We start from the raw sequence: 15,049 nt of genomic DNA on the forward strand, positions 1-15,049 counted from the left end.
GGCCGAAAAGAACGCCAGAGAAGCCATTGAGCCCAGAAAGGCTAGGGAGACCAATGCAGCGGCGAAAAAACCAAGCCGCCAAGTCGTTGGTGTGTTGGCGCTGGCACCTCTTCTATCTCCGAGGACCAGTTACAGTGAGTATTGATCACCACTTCCAAAATACCTGGATTTATTGATATAATTATAAATAAACATACAATATGGTGGAAGGATCAACTAATGGTTTGACTCTCCGTTTTCTGTAGGTGTCCTGCCAGCTATCAAAAAGGGCACTAAAGTGACTAAGGTGGAGACAACAGGTGGGTTTTGGTGACACAGTGGTTATTCAATCGAGTCGTTGCCATGGTTACTAGCTTGTTCGGTGGTAATTCTGATTGTCTTCTGTTTCAGAGCCACCAGGCCCCTTGACACCTGAGGATGGGATGAGAATGAACTCCTCTCCGTCTGTTGATGACCCCCTGACCCAGAGACTCCAGAGAGTGATATCACCTCCGATGCCACTTCTCTGGCGGACCCACCCCGTGAGATGACACCTGAGAATGTAGAGGAGGCGTCCTCTCTAGAGGACTTCCTGAAGTCTCACCCGTGAGTCCTGCTCTGAACTGTGTTATGTGCAGTATACAAAAATATAATCAAGTTGCCAGTCCACTAACCAAGGATTCTTGTTGTTTGTTTTTTCTTTTCCAGTCAGAGAAAGCTCCTCAGGAAGTTCCTTAAACAAAAGGTTAGTCCCCCATTTCTTCTACTTTACCTCATGCCAACAACAACAAAATACATGTAACTTAAAAACTAAGAGGAAATGATGTCACTTTAAGTTGTTGTATTTCTTTCTAAGAATGTGACCATAGAGGACCTGGAAAACATGTCCTATGCGGTCCTCCTGCCAGCGATAGCTCTGCTCAGGATCTCCAGTCCAGAGTCACTCCACTCCTCCTGCCGGGGGTCAGGGGTGCTGAAGATCGTCTCGGAGACGTTCCACCGGCGGGGCTCTGAGCCAAAGGGGAGGCTCCGGGGCGGGCAGCCCCCCACGCCCAATTCTGAGACAGACAAGGAGATTCAGGGTATAGCAGACATGACTGTGAGTAACATCATGAGGAATGCCCAGGAGGACCTCTTCTCTGGTATGAATGACCTGGAGACCACCAATCCATGCATCACTCTGACCGAAGAAAAGCTCTCCAGCATCTTCTCAGTGCTGTTCAGGGATGCCTGTGAGAGTGCCCAGGAGGCCGCCAGACAGATCCACCACATGAGGTCCGGACGAGGCAACAACGGCCGGAATGGGAGTGGCCCTGGGTCATCACAGGTATCGAGCAGGTCCAACATACCAGAGTTGGCGTTAAACCTCTGTCAGCTGGCAGAGTGTGTGGATGCTCAGCCACTATCTCTGGAACATCCAAGTGTGTCCTGCTCCAACAGAAGTGGCCTGCACCCCCTTCCAGAGCAGGGCTGGATGGAGGAGCATATTGGTTCAGCCCTAGGTCAGTTGTCCACCATTGAAGCAGACATGGGCGAGTTGGAGAACTTCACCAGACATCTGCCACTGGCAAATGGAGACGACAGCTCATCCAATAGGTTGTCAGGGTCGTCCACTGCCTCATCTCCATCCATCTGCCGGTCTTCTCCAGATGAGAACTCAGAGGGAAGGGCCCACTACACCATTATGGCCCTGGAAACCCTCCAGGAGGGGGAGGACAACAGCTGGAGTCACTCTGGGTTCTCACAGAGATTGAGATGGTTCAACCTCTGTAATCAGGCAGAGGAGATGGAGAGGGTTTATCCTCAGAAAGACACACTCCACTCCAGCGTCAGTGTGAAAGAACTGGGGTCAGTGAGGAGGGCCAGGGGAAGGGATGTCCATAAAGCCCTCAGTGAGGGGTCCCTCCCTGTCTTTGCCCTTCTTGAGGAGAGGCCAGGGGAGATTTGTCCGACCAGCACTTGGGACATGGAGCAGAACCAGCCTCCCAGCACTCCCACATCCAGCGAGGAGGATTTGTGGGACAGCAACTCCACATGGTCTCATGGGGTTGAAGAGGAGGAGGTGGGCAGCTATGTCGGAGAGGGGAGCTCCCTGATCCTGACCCCCCAGGCCTCCACTTCACTCTCCGATCATGACAAGAGGGCACTAGGTTAGTTATTATGTAGTCTTGTCTCCTTTTACCCCATTGTTATTATTGTTATTGACATTTACACTGTGACCAATATGTTTTGGGGTGAGGGTGCTGTCGATGGGGGAGGAAGTATTTTTTTCCCCGCTCATACAGGAGTAATAAAGGCCTAGTTCACTAATTTTGTGATAAAAATAATGCAGCACCCCTGATAAATCAATATATATATATACTGTACAAGTCAAAAGTTTGGACACACCTACTCATTCAAGGATTTTCCTTAATATTTACTATTTTCTACATTGTAGAATAATAGTGAAGACATCAAAATTATGAAATCACACATATGGAGTCATGTAGTAACCAAAAAAAGTGTTAATCATATCAAAATATTCTTCAATGTAGCCACCCTTTACCTTGATGACAGCTTTGCAAACTCTTGGCATTCTCTCAACCAGCTTCATGAGGTAGTAACCTGGTAGTCACATTTCAATTAACAGATGTGCCTTGTTAAAAGTTCATTTTTGGAATTTCTTTCCCTGAGCCAATCAGTTGTGATGTGATAAGGTAGGTGTGGTATACATAAGATAGCCCTATTTGGTAAAAGACCAAGTCCATATTATGGCAAGAACAGCTCAAATAAGCAAAGAGAAACGACAGTCCATCACATCTTTAAGACATGAAGGTCAGTCAATCCGGAAAATTTCAAGAACTTTGAAAGTTTCTTCAAGTGCAGTTGCAAAAACCATCAAGCGCTATGATGAAACTGGCTATTATGAGGACTGCCACAGGAAAGGAAGACCCAGAGTTACCTCTGCTGCAGAGGATAAGTGCATTAGAGTTACCAGCCTCAGATTGCAGCCCAAATAAATGCTTCACAGAGTTCAAGTAACAGACACATCTCAACATCAACTGTTCAGAGGAGACTGTGAATCAGGCCTTCATGGTCGAATTGCTGCAAAGAAACCACTACTAAAGGACACCAATAGAAGAACAGACTTGCTTGGGCCAAGAAACTGTCCTTTGGTCTAAATGAGTCCAAATTTGAGATTTTTGGTTCCAACCGCCCTGTCTTTGTGAGACGCAGAGTAGGTGAACGGCTGATCTCGGCATGTGTTTCCCACCGTGAAGCATGGAGGAAGAGGTGTGATGGCGTGGGGGTGCTTTGCTGTGGTGACACTGTCAGTGATTTAATTAGAATTCAAGGCACAGTTAACCAGCATGGCTACCACAGCATTCTGCAGTGATACGCCATCTCATCTGGTTTGCGCTTAGTGGGACTATCATTTGTGTTTCAACAAGACAATGACCAAAAACACACCTCCAAGCTGTGTAAGGGCTATTTGACCAAGAAGGAGAGTGATGGAGTGCAGCATCAGATGACCTGTCCTCCACAATCACCTGACCTCAACCCAATTGAGATGGTTTGGGATGAGTTGGACTGCAGAGTGAAGGAAAAGCAGCCAACAAGTGCTCAGCATGTGGGAACTCCTTCAAGACTGTTGGAAAAGCATTCCAGGTGACTACCTCATGAAGCTGTTTGAGAGAATGCCAAGAGTGTGCAAAGCTGTCATCAAGGCAAAGGGTGGCTACTTTGAACAATCTAAAATCTAAAATATTTACTTAACACTTTTTAGGTTACTACATGATTCAATATGTGTTATTTCATAGTTTTGATGTCTTCACTATTATACTACAATGTAGAAAATAGTGAAAATGAAGAAAAATCCTTGAATGAGTAGGTGTGTTCAAACTTTTGACTTGTACTGTATATATATATTGATTTATCAGGGGTGCTACAGCACCCTCAGCACCCCTACTTCCTGCAGCTATGACTGGGCTGTTATTCCGTCTCCTTTTTTCTCTTCTCTCTCCTGTTTTTTCTACTTTTCTGTAACGTGTTTTGTGACATGTTGTATGTGAGGCAACACTTTAAATACATGTTGATTTGACTAGAGGCCATCTGCCAGGTCCTGACTGCCTGGATGGAACAGATGCTGAACAGGACCTGCAACGACGATTACAGGGCCAGTGTCATCATCCAGAAAGGTCCATTTATAACCTGTTTACCATTATGACCAGTATTAACCCTGTAATAACCATATAATAACCGGTGTATTATCATTCTAGTAAATGTACTAGATACTTCATAGTGCTATACATGGATGTGGCTTCGAACCAATTCAGAATATGAGTGTGTTTTATTAGGACTGGATTCTGGTGCCAGGGACAGGTTCCCTGACACGCCGTGTCCTTCTTCATCAGAGGAAGAAGAGGAGGTGTTCGCGAGTGTCATGACTGTCTTATATTTGGAGCCCTCCACCTCAACCAAGGCAGCATGGGCAGCTCCTACAAAGACCCTGGAGGTCAACCCCTGTCTGGATGAAGATGAGAAGGTCCCTGACGACCACTCAGGCAGCATGGGCAGCTCCTGCCTAGACCTTGGAAGAAGAAGTCGGGGGAGCTGATGTCTCTGAGGTGAGTACCGGCTCCCTGACCCCCACCGAGGCCAGGCAGGACCTCCTGGAGAAGATTCCCTCTCTCCTACCAGGTGAGATCCACATCGAAGAGGACATCCCCCTACGCAGCACTCCCAGGGACACCCTCATGAGCCCCCAAACCCTGAAGCTCATCCTCCAGGGCATCATGCGCCGACTGGAGGCCTCAGAGTCCCCCCAGGCCAGGAGGGCCAACGACCCCTTCAGGCTGATGAAGAATCTCTTTTTGGAGGTCCACCATGCCTTTAGGTATGCTGACATCTCTGTCCTCTTCAGCCTGGAGGAGAGCATCCAATTCAGTGGGGAGGATGCAATGAAGGCCATTGTGAAGGCTGCGGCTAAAAGGTTGTCCCTAGGCTCGGACTCCAACCGGGCTCAACTGCGCGCCGCATGCTATGGTGGCGAGGGAGCCATATGTTGCATGGCAGACACCATCGCGCGTGTCATAGACGACCACGCCCAGGACTGGAGTTCAGACGGCCATTTTGGAGCGAGGAGGAGCTGTGGTAGTGGGAGATCATGCTCCTCCTCAAGCTCCTCAAAGAGTGACATCACCCTCACAGAGGAACTCTTGGCCCAGGGGGAATCCCTGGAAGAGGACCAAGAGGAGGTGGCTGCGATCGGCGACAACAAGAAATGTGACTCTGCTAGCTTGGAGAAGGCCAGCAGCAGCTCCCTCTCCACAGACCTTGTGGACAGCACCTCTACCATTAACCAGTAGGTTGTTGAGTTATTGGGGCTGTTTGATTGTGAGGCACCAACTCATATCTGTTTCTCTCTCTACTAAGAAGACAGTGAAGGACGAGGCAATGAGGAAGTTAGGAAAGGGGAAGCGAGGTCGCAAGAAGACCCTGAAGAAGAACAAGGTGGCTCCCCTTGGCACTGATGGTAAGTCCTCCCTTCTGTCAGTCCACATGTCTCTTTATCTTCAACAAAATTATATTATTTCACCACCATTATTTCACCACCATCCCCTAACATTCCCACCATTGTAATGTTAGGGGAAGAGACTATGATGAAGTTATCAGGGCCTTATTCATTAAACGGAAGTAACAGAGAGGAACTTCCTTGAACTAAAAAAATTGTGTTTTTGTTTTCTGTTGCAAAGGATTATTTTACGGTTTGTCCTAATGATGTCATCCACTGTTCTCTGTCACTTGTTCAGATACCGTGGCTGATGAGCCGGGAAAAAAACACTCTCCTCCTGCGGATTACAGCTGCCGTGGCAAAACTATTTTGCCTCCCCTGTAAAAAAAGAAGCGGTAAAAAGTAATTGTGTGGGTATACCCACTTAGTAGGCACTTCAGTGCACCTGCCTCCTCTACAAACCCAGAGTCAACAGAAGAGGGAGACAAACCCCCCTACTCACAACACTTTTGATGATTCCAACCATACCCCCACGCTATGGTGGCGAGGGAGCCATCTGTTGCATGGCGGACACTATCACACACGTCATAGATGACCATGCTGAGGATTGGAGCTCTGATGGCCATTTTGGAGCCAGGAGGAGCCGTGGTAGTGGGAGTTCCCACTCCTCAAGGAGTGACATCACCCTCACCAAGGAGCTCTTGGCTGAAAGAGCCAAGGAAGCGGACCAAGACGACGTGGCTGATGACACAACTGGCATGACAACCCCCCCCCCCCCCCTCCCCCAATAACAAACCATTACAAACCATGATGATTCCCCCCATAGTCCGGCCCGGACCTATTTAATTAAATAAACATGTCCTTGCATCTATTTTGAACCTCTTTTTTTGGTTCTTAACAGGCCTAATGTAGACTACAAATTCTTAAGTGCAAATTGATGTGTGTACTGCATCAATATTATGAGTTCACTGTGCCGGTCATTATAGTCAATCTAGGCTTTAACACTCTTAAGTGTATTGGTATTGACACAATAAGAGTTACATTTGAGTATTTTCTAATTTGGTCTTTCTGAGGGAATACATCTGCAATGTATATAAGTAGAATAAATCATGTTCTTGCCTTTGACAGTTTAGATCATTCAAATGTAATAACTTCAGGGTTGTGGAGGTCACAGTCTCTTATGACGGCTACCAAAGACGGCTTCCAAAGTCCATCCTGCTTCCACCACTCGCTCGCACTAGTCCAATATTTTAACCTCTCCCTACCGGAACCTAATCGAGTAGCTGGCACGGCACTCATGTGAGATTTGGTTCTGGGTTGCAGAGATTATGGAGGTAAAAACAAGGTCTATGGCTGCGTTTACACAGGCAGTCCAATTCTGATCTGTTCCACTAATTGGTATTTTGACCAGTCAGATTAGCTCTTTTGCTAAGAATTGGGCAAAAGATCAGAATTGGACTGCCTGTGCAAACACCGCCTAAGACTCATGCAGGACCTGAGCAGGAAAAACTCTGATCTGATAAACTGTCAAAGGCAAGAACATGATCTATACTACTTTGTACATTATACTACTTTGTACAGTATTTTTCATTCTAGATTAAGATTATTAGCAGTATATTGCAGATGTATTCCCCATAATATACTCCAGCAAGCAATAGCCTGGAAACTGACGAAGGTAAAATAAAATAAACTCCTGCCCACAAGGAAATAGGATGGAACACTTGATGATGTGAATGTAGGCTATGTTTATTTAGCCTGCTCATTACCGCTATCAGATGTAAGTAGGCTATTTCTGGTGTGAATTTTCATAGCCTTTGTGTGATGTTTTTCACCTATTATCAACTATGACCAGGTGCTCCTTTGCTTTTCCGTCTCAGTCTCCCTCTGGCAGTATCAAATTCTCTGTAAGCAAATCTCCCATTTGCATGCCCTGAGATTTGTTTTTGTTTTATTCAGCTATAGTTTGAGTTTCTGCTTATGTAGGGATAAGGAGGCCAATAGGGAAAGGGGATACCTAGTCAGCTGCACAGCTGAATGCATTCAACCGAAATGTGTCTACCGCATTAAACCCAACCCCTCTGAAGCAGTTGTTGTTGGGGGTTAACTGCCTTGCTCAAGGGCAGAACGGCATATTTTTCCACCTTGACAACTTTGGAAGTCAAACCAGCAACCTTTCGGTTACTGGCCCAACACTATTAACCGCTAGGCTACCTGCCTCTCTCTCACCCTCACTCTCAACTCACACTCACATGTCTTCTGCACAACACTGGACCTCAGTTCGTCTTTGGGACTATTGTTATGTATTGACCTAATGGCCTGTTGCTTAATGTAGGATAGTATTTATCCGCTATAGATTTGGGCTTGTTTCCAATATTAGATCATGAGTGTAACAGTACGTGTAGATTTGCGATGTTAAATGTTTTAGTCATATACTTTTTATTATACTGTAACTGTACTCCATTTATCTTCTGGTTGTGATTGCATGGGCACATTTTTACATGTAAGCAGAGTAATACCAATAACAGTTGTTTTGTGTGTGGCTAAATTGCAAATCTGAGAGAGGGGAAAGAGATAAGCAACAGCGTTCAATATGAGAAGTTGGAAATTACAAATCCATGGTCTGGACATGGTCACATGATACATTGGGCGCGCTCCTGCTACCTACCGTACACGTTGTGCCAGCGCAACTGCGCGCAGCTCCATCAGAGAAAAAAAAAGTGTAGCCTCCCGCTCAAGCTATCATCGGCAATGCGCGGACAGACAAGGCGATATTCCTCTGCCCTCCAAAACCGAACGAAGAGCAAACGAAGAGTGACACCCTTCGGTCATTCGGTACTTTGCTCGAGGGAAGCATAAGATAGTCTCGTTTGAAATAAGGCTTTTGTGGCATGTGATACTGGTACACTGACGCGTGTTCATGGTTCACGGATGTTACTACGAAGACGGATCTCGACAGTTTTTCTGCCTCTGTAGCGTTTTATGTTAGCAATGGATCTCTATCCCTCTTCGGAGTCTGTTACGCGGATAGGGAGGGAGTCGTGCGGTTTGTTTCCCGTGTGCTCTAGCTGTTGATAGCTAGCCTCAAAAGAAAAGAACAATGAACGGAATCAAACAGTTTTGTTTTATGCTTTTATCCTACTGACATTTTAAAGACACTCACCGCGAACATTTTGTATTTGTTGAACGAACCATTAGTCGAACAACTAGACAAACATTTTGGGATCACCAGTTTCCTTGGACAGTGGCGCGTTAAGGCGACACAATGGGATTATCTTTGACCATTGGCTGAGAATAGTTTTTAAAAGTTCCTTTATCTCAGAGAATATAGTGGTGAGTTTTTGGACAGAGTACATATTTGAGCAACAATTGGATGAATTGATAATCTAGCTGCCAAAATTCGTGGAGAAGACCATTGTGAGCACTCGCCGGACAATCGCATGTGTCCTGCCCAGTTGGTCTAGTCTAGAACGGCATCATCACTGGAACACGACACAAAGAACAACGATGGCGAATGACTCGATACAAGTAAGTTGTTACATTGCTGTTACAGTGTAATAACGGTGCTACAATGTACGTTATCAATAGCTGGGGGTATCATCCATTCGACATCAATGGAAACCCAATGCGGTGTTCTATTTTCTATGGTCAAATATTAATTTAACTGGATTTATGACGATGCATTGCGCTCTTTATGCTCTGTATTTTGTAAAGACACACTTGTGGTGTTCTGCATTGTCACCTTGGCATGTTTCCTCATTGGTTCCTCATTGCAGCCAAATGCATATGCGAAGAGCTCCTGGCCAGGCTGGCACAATACTGGGCGGGTGTTTGACACACACATAAACACACACAAACACATAAATACACACACATCCCAGTGGACCTCACCAGTTCTCAGAACCATCTTGAGTCTGAGAAGAACCAATAGCAGACACAAGGCTCCCAACCTTTTTGGAATGGACCCTTTTTAAGAGGGGGAAAAAACATGTTTGTGGCGACAGTCATTATTGCCAACTCATTTCTGACAGCTTGAGTAATGCGTTTGGACTATAACAAGGACTTTGAAATATATTACAAGGAATACGAAAAGGAAATTCACACCACTAAAATAGAAATCCACACCACTAAAGTGATGGACATTGAGCTGGGGTCATTTTGTCATTTAGACTACTTTACTTGACAGTATCCTGATACAGTATTTGACTGAGTTGGTGCAATGACTGATGTTCTTTACAGTGGGGGTTATGAACAACTCAGCACAGGTGCCACCGCCACTCACAAAGACGTTGAAAATATCCTAACAGTGGGTACTGTTGTAGGCTACAGAAGTTCCTCTTGCCTCTGCTCTAGTTTAGTGACAAGTCAGCAGTCAGCCCCCTTTTTACCTCAGCATTTACCTTGTGTGTGTCAGCAAGTCATGAACCCAACTCTCTGTTTGTAGTAAAGTAAGGCAAGAAGTGTGTTCAATAATGCATCCTGTTTAAATGCTGCTTCTCATCTGACTGTTGTTAAAGCTCTACTGGGTTAGTAAGTTACTTCACCCTTTTTTACTAACTAGCCTTGATGATGTCTTCTAGTCACACTGCTTGCTACATGGGTACTGTATTATTTAACATTCATCTTTTATCAGACTCTTTATCAGACTCTTATCAGGGCTGATTTATTCATTCACGTTTTCAAACCCATTCCAATTTCTCTTGTTTGTTGGAACTTAAAACTTCTTCCCCCAAATAGGCCTAACTGGCTTACGATTCCAAGCTTGGCACAGTAGCCAATTATTTGTATAGCTACAGTACAAGATAATACTAGAAAGCAGTACCAGGCAGGAGGTACCAGGCAGGAGGTAGTCACCTCCAGGTCCACACACAATGGAGGAGGGCACAGCTGAGAGAGGGCAAGCTTGGGGGACTGACTCAAGCCACAGTGGCGAAGTGGGAACTCTGGTTTGGGGGCACAGACAGGGAGCCATTATCCCCTCAGCCAACACGTACACTGGTCTGGTGACTCAAACTGAAGGCCTCTGCTGGCCTGGCAGTTGATAAAGTCTGTCATAATCAGACTCCAATGTCTTCAGTGGTGGGGAGGTTTAGCTTCTTCACAGCACGCCTTTTGTTCCCCACACACACAGGAAGACTGATACAAAATAAGCCGAATAGGAATCTGAACCCAAACAGCGTCACACTTCCTCCTAAAGGTCACGGGGGGGGGGGACAGGGATGTAAATGTATTGTAACTAGTGGGATGTTAGTTTGTGATAGAAGAAGTTTTAGAAAGGAGAACGTTGGATCAAATATCCATGAACGTACATTCATCTATAGTTGAAGTCGGAAGTTTACATACACCTTAGCCAAATACATTTAAACTCAGTTTTTCACAATTCCTGACATTTAATCCTAGTACAAATTCCCTGTCGTAGGTCAGTTAGGATCACCACCTTATTTTAAGAATGTGAAATGTCAGAATAATAGTAGAGCGAATTATTTATTTCAGCTTTTATTTCTTTCATCACATTCCCAGTGGGTTAGAAGTTTACATACACTCAATTAGTATTTGGTAGCATTGCCTTTAAATTGTTTAACTTGGATCAAACGTTTTGGGTAGCCATCCACAAGCTTCCCATAATAAGTTGGGTGAATTTTGTCCCATTCCTCCTGACAGAGCTGGTGTAACTGAGTCAGGTTTGTAGGCATCCTTGCTTGCACATGCATTTCCAGTTCTGCCCACACATTTTCTATAGGATTGAGGTCAGGGCTTTGTGATGGCCACTCCAATACCTTGACTTTGTTGTCCTTAAGCCATTTTGACACAACTTTGGAAGTATGCTTGGGGTCATTGTCCATTTGGAAGACACATTTGTGACCAAGCTTTAACTTCTTGACTGATGTTTTGAGATGTTGCTTCAATATATCCATATAATTTTCCATCCTCATGATGCTATGTATTTTGTGAAGTGCACCAGTCCATCCTGCAGCAAAGCACCCCCACAACATGATGCTGCCACCCCCGTGCTTCACAGTTGGGATGGTGTTCTTCGGCTTGCAAGCCTCCCCCTTTTTCCTCCAAACATTACAATGATCATTATGGCCAAACAGTTCTATTTTTGTTTCATCAGACCAGAGGACATTTCTCCAAAAAGTACGATATTTGTCCCCATGTGCAGTTGCAAACCGTAGTCTGGCTTTTTTATGGCGGTTTTGGAGCAGTGGCTTCTTCCTTGCTGAGCTGCCTTTCAGGTTATGTCAATATAGGACTCGTTTTACTGTGGATATAGATACTTTTGTACCTGTTTCCTCCAGCATCTTCACAAGGTCCTTTGCTGTTGTTCTGGGATTGATTTGCACTTTTCGCACCAAAGTACGTTCATCTCTAGGAGACAGAACGCGTCTCCTTCCTGAGTGGTATGACGGCTGTGTGGTCCCATGGTGTTTATACTTGCGTACTATTGTTTGTATAGATGAACGTGGTACCTTCAGGCGTTTGGAAATTGCTCCCAAGGATGAACCAGACTTGTGGAGGTCTACAATTCTTTTTCTGAGGTCTTGGCTGATTTCTTTTGATTTTCCCATGATGTCAAGCGCAGAAGCACTGAGTTTGAAGGTAGGCCTTGAAATACATCCACAGGTACACCTCCAATTGACTCAAATGATGTCAATTAGCCTATCAGAAGCTTCTAAAGCCATGATGTCATTTTCTGGAATTTTCCAAGCTGTTTAAAGGCACAGTCAACTTAGTGTATGTAAACATCTGACCCACTGGAATTGTGACACAGTAAATTATAAGTGAAATAATCTGTCTGTAAACAATTGTTGGAAAAATGACTTGTGTCATGCACCAAGTAGATGTCCTAACCGACTTGCTAAAACTATAGTTTGTTAACACGAAATTTGTGGAGTAGTTGAAAAACACATTTTAATGACTCCAACCTAAGTGTATGTAAACTTACCGACTTCAACGGTATACTTTTTTTCAGTTTTGCATGTTCACACACACACACACACACACACACACACACACACACACAGACACACAGACACACTAAAGACAGAGACTCAGGGTAATGCATACGGATCATTCACCTAAACAGCTGCATGACGTAATGAGACTGCTATGCACATATCTCAGGCTTTCTCAGCAAGCCATGGCCCTGTGGCCATGTAGGCAGACACACGCTAGCTAATGCATTAGGCCGTCATTGTAAAATAAGAATTTGTTCTTAACTGACTTGCCTAGTTAAATAAACAACATGGTACCAGAGGCAATGAGAGCCATGCTGTTCACAATTGAGTTGCTTAAGCTACTTCTTTGTGTCACGCCCTGACCTTAGAGAGCCTTTTTATTTTCTCTATTTGGTTAGGTCAGGGTGTGATTTGGGTGGGCATTCTAGTTTTCTATTTCTTTGTTGGCCGGGTATGGTTCCCAATCAGAGGCAGCTGTCTATCGTTGTCTCTGATTGGGAATCATACTTAGGCAGCCTTTTTCCCACCTGTGTTTGTGGGTAAATATTTATTTTCTGTGAGTGTTGGGGTGCGCGCCACGGTTGCGTCACGTTCTGATTCTGTTTTTTTGTGAAAGGTTTCACTTCAATTAAAGATGTGGAATTACATGCACGCTGCGCCTTGGCTAATTTATGATAGGGAGTTTGAAGACAGAGAACGGGACACTTTGATTATTTTTCTTTTGTATTTAAGAGGAATAGGCCTTATGATCTCAAGATTTATAGGAGAATGGTATTTCCTTATTGACTCTTATCAGCAGAACTTTTCTTGTTACTGAGACAGTCCCAAGCACAGGACTGTCCTTACTGGCTGTCACTGACTGCCCCCATTTGATGTCCCTATTGGCCGCCACTATTGGCCGCCACTATCTTTGATCTTGGCTCTTGCTGGTCGACACAGTCCATGCACTGTTTTCTTACTGGCCACTGTCAGACAGTGTCTCCATGCGGTGTCCATGCTGGCTGTCTGTGTCCCACTCCCAGTAGCACAGTGTGGCTGTGTGAGTGTGATGGGGGGGGGCTGTAAAGGGCATTATGCTGATGATGAGGTTCTGGCCATAGCAGCACAATGGCCCCCATTGTCCCGACTGCAGCCCCAGATCACGTTCACCAATGCAATGTGTTTCCTCATCCTATCCTGGGTGGCCACACCCTCACTAATAGGTTAAAGCAAGGCCCCACGGTGTGGCATCATGGCTGTGTCTGTTTGTTTTGTGTGGGAGTTTGTGTGTTTATGTGTGTTTGTCAATGACACACAGGTCGTGGGTGGAGTAATCACTTTTGTGTTGACATGCTTTCACGTGTGAGTCTGGGTTTGAGTAGATGTGTGTGTGGTATGAGTGTGTGATGTTTGTGTAGATTTGTTCGCCTATTTGGGCCAGCTGGTTTGCATAGGGAAGCCCTAGTTTTGTGTGTGTCCAATGTCCATACACATGCCCCTGCGTATTTTGTCCTATGTCTCTCCCTGCCATCCCCTGTGCAAACATCCTGCCGTTCTCATGACCTAATGACCTCGCCCCTCTGTTGCAGCCCCTCCCTCCCCAGTCCCCACCTCATCCACAGTTCACACCCTGCCATGACTTCACCTCTCCACTTTCCTCTCTTCTTTCGTCTTTCTCTTATTCCATACAACGTGGCCTGACTTTGCCTCTGCCCCGGGGGCCCTGCCTGGCCCTGTGTGTGTGTGTCCACTCACAGGGAATGGAGCCTCTGATGGAACGTGGCCACGCACCAGCTGCTCTCCCGCTTCTCTCTTTCGCTGACTCTGCGTTTTTCCACGCTGAGTATGGAGGGATGGATCTTATCACATCAGGATCTTATCACCCAATGGGGATAATTAGATAAGAGAAGTCTTTTTTTTATTGGGATAGTTAAGGATTTTGGCAACATCCCCAGAGTCAGATGAACTTGTGGATACCATTTTCATGTCTCTGCGGGCAGTTTGAAGGAAGTTGTTAACTAGCTTTAGCGCAATGACTAGAAGACTGTAGACTTGGTCATTGCGCTAAGCTGTTCCCATAGACTTCTAGTCATTGCGCTGACGCTGGTTAACATTGGCCCGCGAAACTCCCTCTAACTTTCTTCATAATGGTATCCACAAGTTCATCTGACTCTGGGGAAGTAGATAAATCCCAAACTATCCATTTAAGCACTTTGAGAGCAGTTTGTCACTGCGTCGTTAGACATGTTCGGTGTTGGGTTTTCCCACTGTTAGCCTTTTTGTTTTACTTCAGGGCAGATCGTGTGACTGTGTGTCCGATTTTATCTTCAAAGGTGCTGGACGTTAGTTGCACTACTTCAGCAGAGTGAAGCTCAAATCAAACACTTAAATCCCAGAAGGGCTTTTTCATGACTGCTGTGCATTGTGTACATTGCATGGTAGAATGGGTATTATGTATTGAAGGGAAGTAAACATTGAAATTGTGTTTGGGTTGTTCAGTCAGAACTGTAAATATGATTCTGAGTGTGTGTGTCACCCACTCTCAGTCCCCTGTCTACTGAGTGCGTCTACTCTTCGGCGATGACGATATAAATGACTCTAGGGAATAAGGCCACTCTCTTTTAACAATCCTCTTATTTGA

General features: G+C 45.3%; 3 protein-coding genes across 3 annotated transcripts in view; all 3 read left to right on the plus strand.

Moving 5' to 3' along the window:
- The first annotated feature begins 245 nt into the window (after positions 1 to 245).
- Positions 246 to 4,576, plus strand: LOC139542347 (uncharacterized). The gene is made up of 5 exons (XM_071347663.1): positions 246 to 299; positions 391 to 585; positions 688 to 724; positions 836 to 2,129; positions 4,374 to 4,576. The coding sequence occupies exons 2-5, from the start codon at positions 527 to 529 to the stop codon at positions 4,574 to 4,576; spliced, it is 1,593 nt and encodes a 530-aa protein (XP_071203764.1). The 5' UTR covers positions 246 to 299; positions 391 to 526.
- On the plus strand, positions 4,029 to 6,298 carry LOC139551651 (uncharacterized). The gene is made up of 3 exons (XM_071362926.1): positions 4,029 to 4,157; positions 4,317 to 5,494; positions 5,772 to 6,298. The coding sequence occupies exon 2, from the start codon at positions 4,716 to 4,718 to the stop codon at positions 5,325 to 5,327; it is 612 nt and encodes a 203-aa protein (XP_071219027.1). The 5' UTR covers positions 4,029 to 4,157; positions 4,317 to 4,715; the 3' UTR covers positions 5,328 to 5,494; positions 5,772 to 6,298.
- A 1,877-nt stretch (positions 6,299 to 8,175) lies between these two features.
- LOC139568470 (serine/threonine-protein kinase N1-like) overlaps positions 8,176 to 15,049 on the plus strand; it is a 57,547-nt gene continuing 50,673 nt past the window's right edge. Inside the window, exon 1 of the mRNA XM_071390305.1 lies at positions 8,176 to 8,998. Within this exon, the coding sequence (XP_071246406.1) occupies positions 8,978 to 8,998 (21 nt within the window). The 5' untranslated portion in view covers positions 8,176 to 8,977. The remainder of the gene's footprint in view (positions 8,999 to 15,049) is intronic.

The sequence above is a fragment of the Salvelinus alpinus genome, chromosome 2 (genome assembly GCF_045679555.1).
Source record: "Salvelinus alpinus chromosome 2, SLU_Salpinus.1, whole genome shotgun sequence".
Lineage (NCBI taxonomy): Eukaryota > Metazoa > Chordata > Actinopteri > Salmoniformes > Salmonidae > Salvelinus > Salvelinus alpinus.

What these genes read in the sequence shown, in the direction of transcription:
- LOC139542347 (XM_071347663.1), top strand. Translation starts at nt 527, where the DNA reads ATGACACCTGAGAATGTAGAGGAGGCGTCCTCTCTAGAGGACTTCCTG. An exon ending in GACTTCCTGAAGTCTCACCC is followed by an intron (nt 586 to 687) that starts GTGAGTCCTGCT and finishes TTTCTTTTCCAG; the next exon opens with TCAGAGAAAGCTCCTCAGGA. An exon ending in TCATGACAAGAGGGCACTAG is followed by an intron (nt 2,130 to 4,373) that starts GTTAGTTATTAT and finishes CTTCTTCATCAG; the next exon opens with AGGAAGAAGAGGAGGTGTTC.
- LOC139551651 (XM_071362926.1), top strand. Translation starts at nt 4,716, where the DNA reads ATGAGCCCCCAAACCCTGAAGCTCATCCTCCAGGGCATCATGCGCCGA.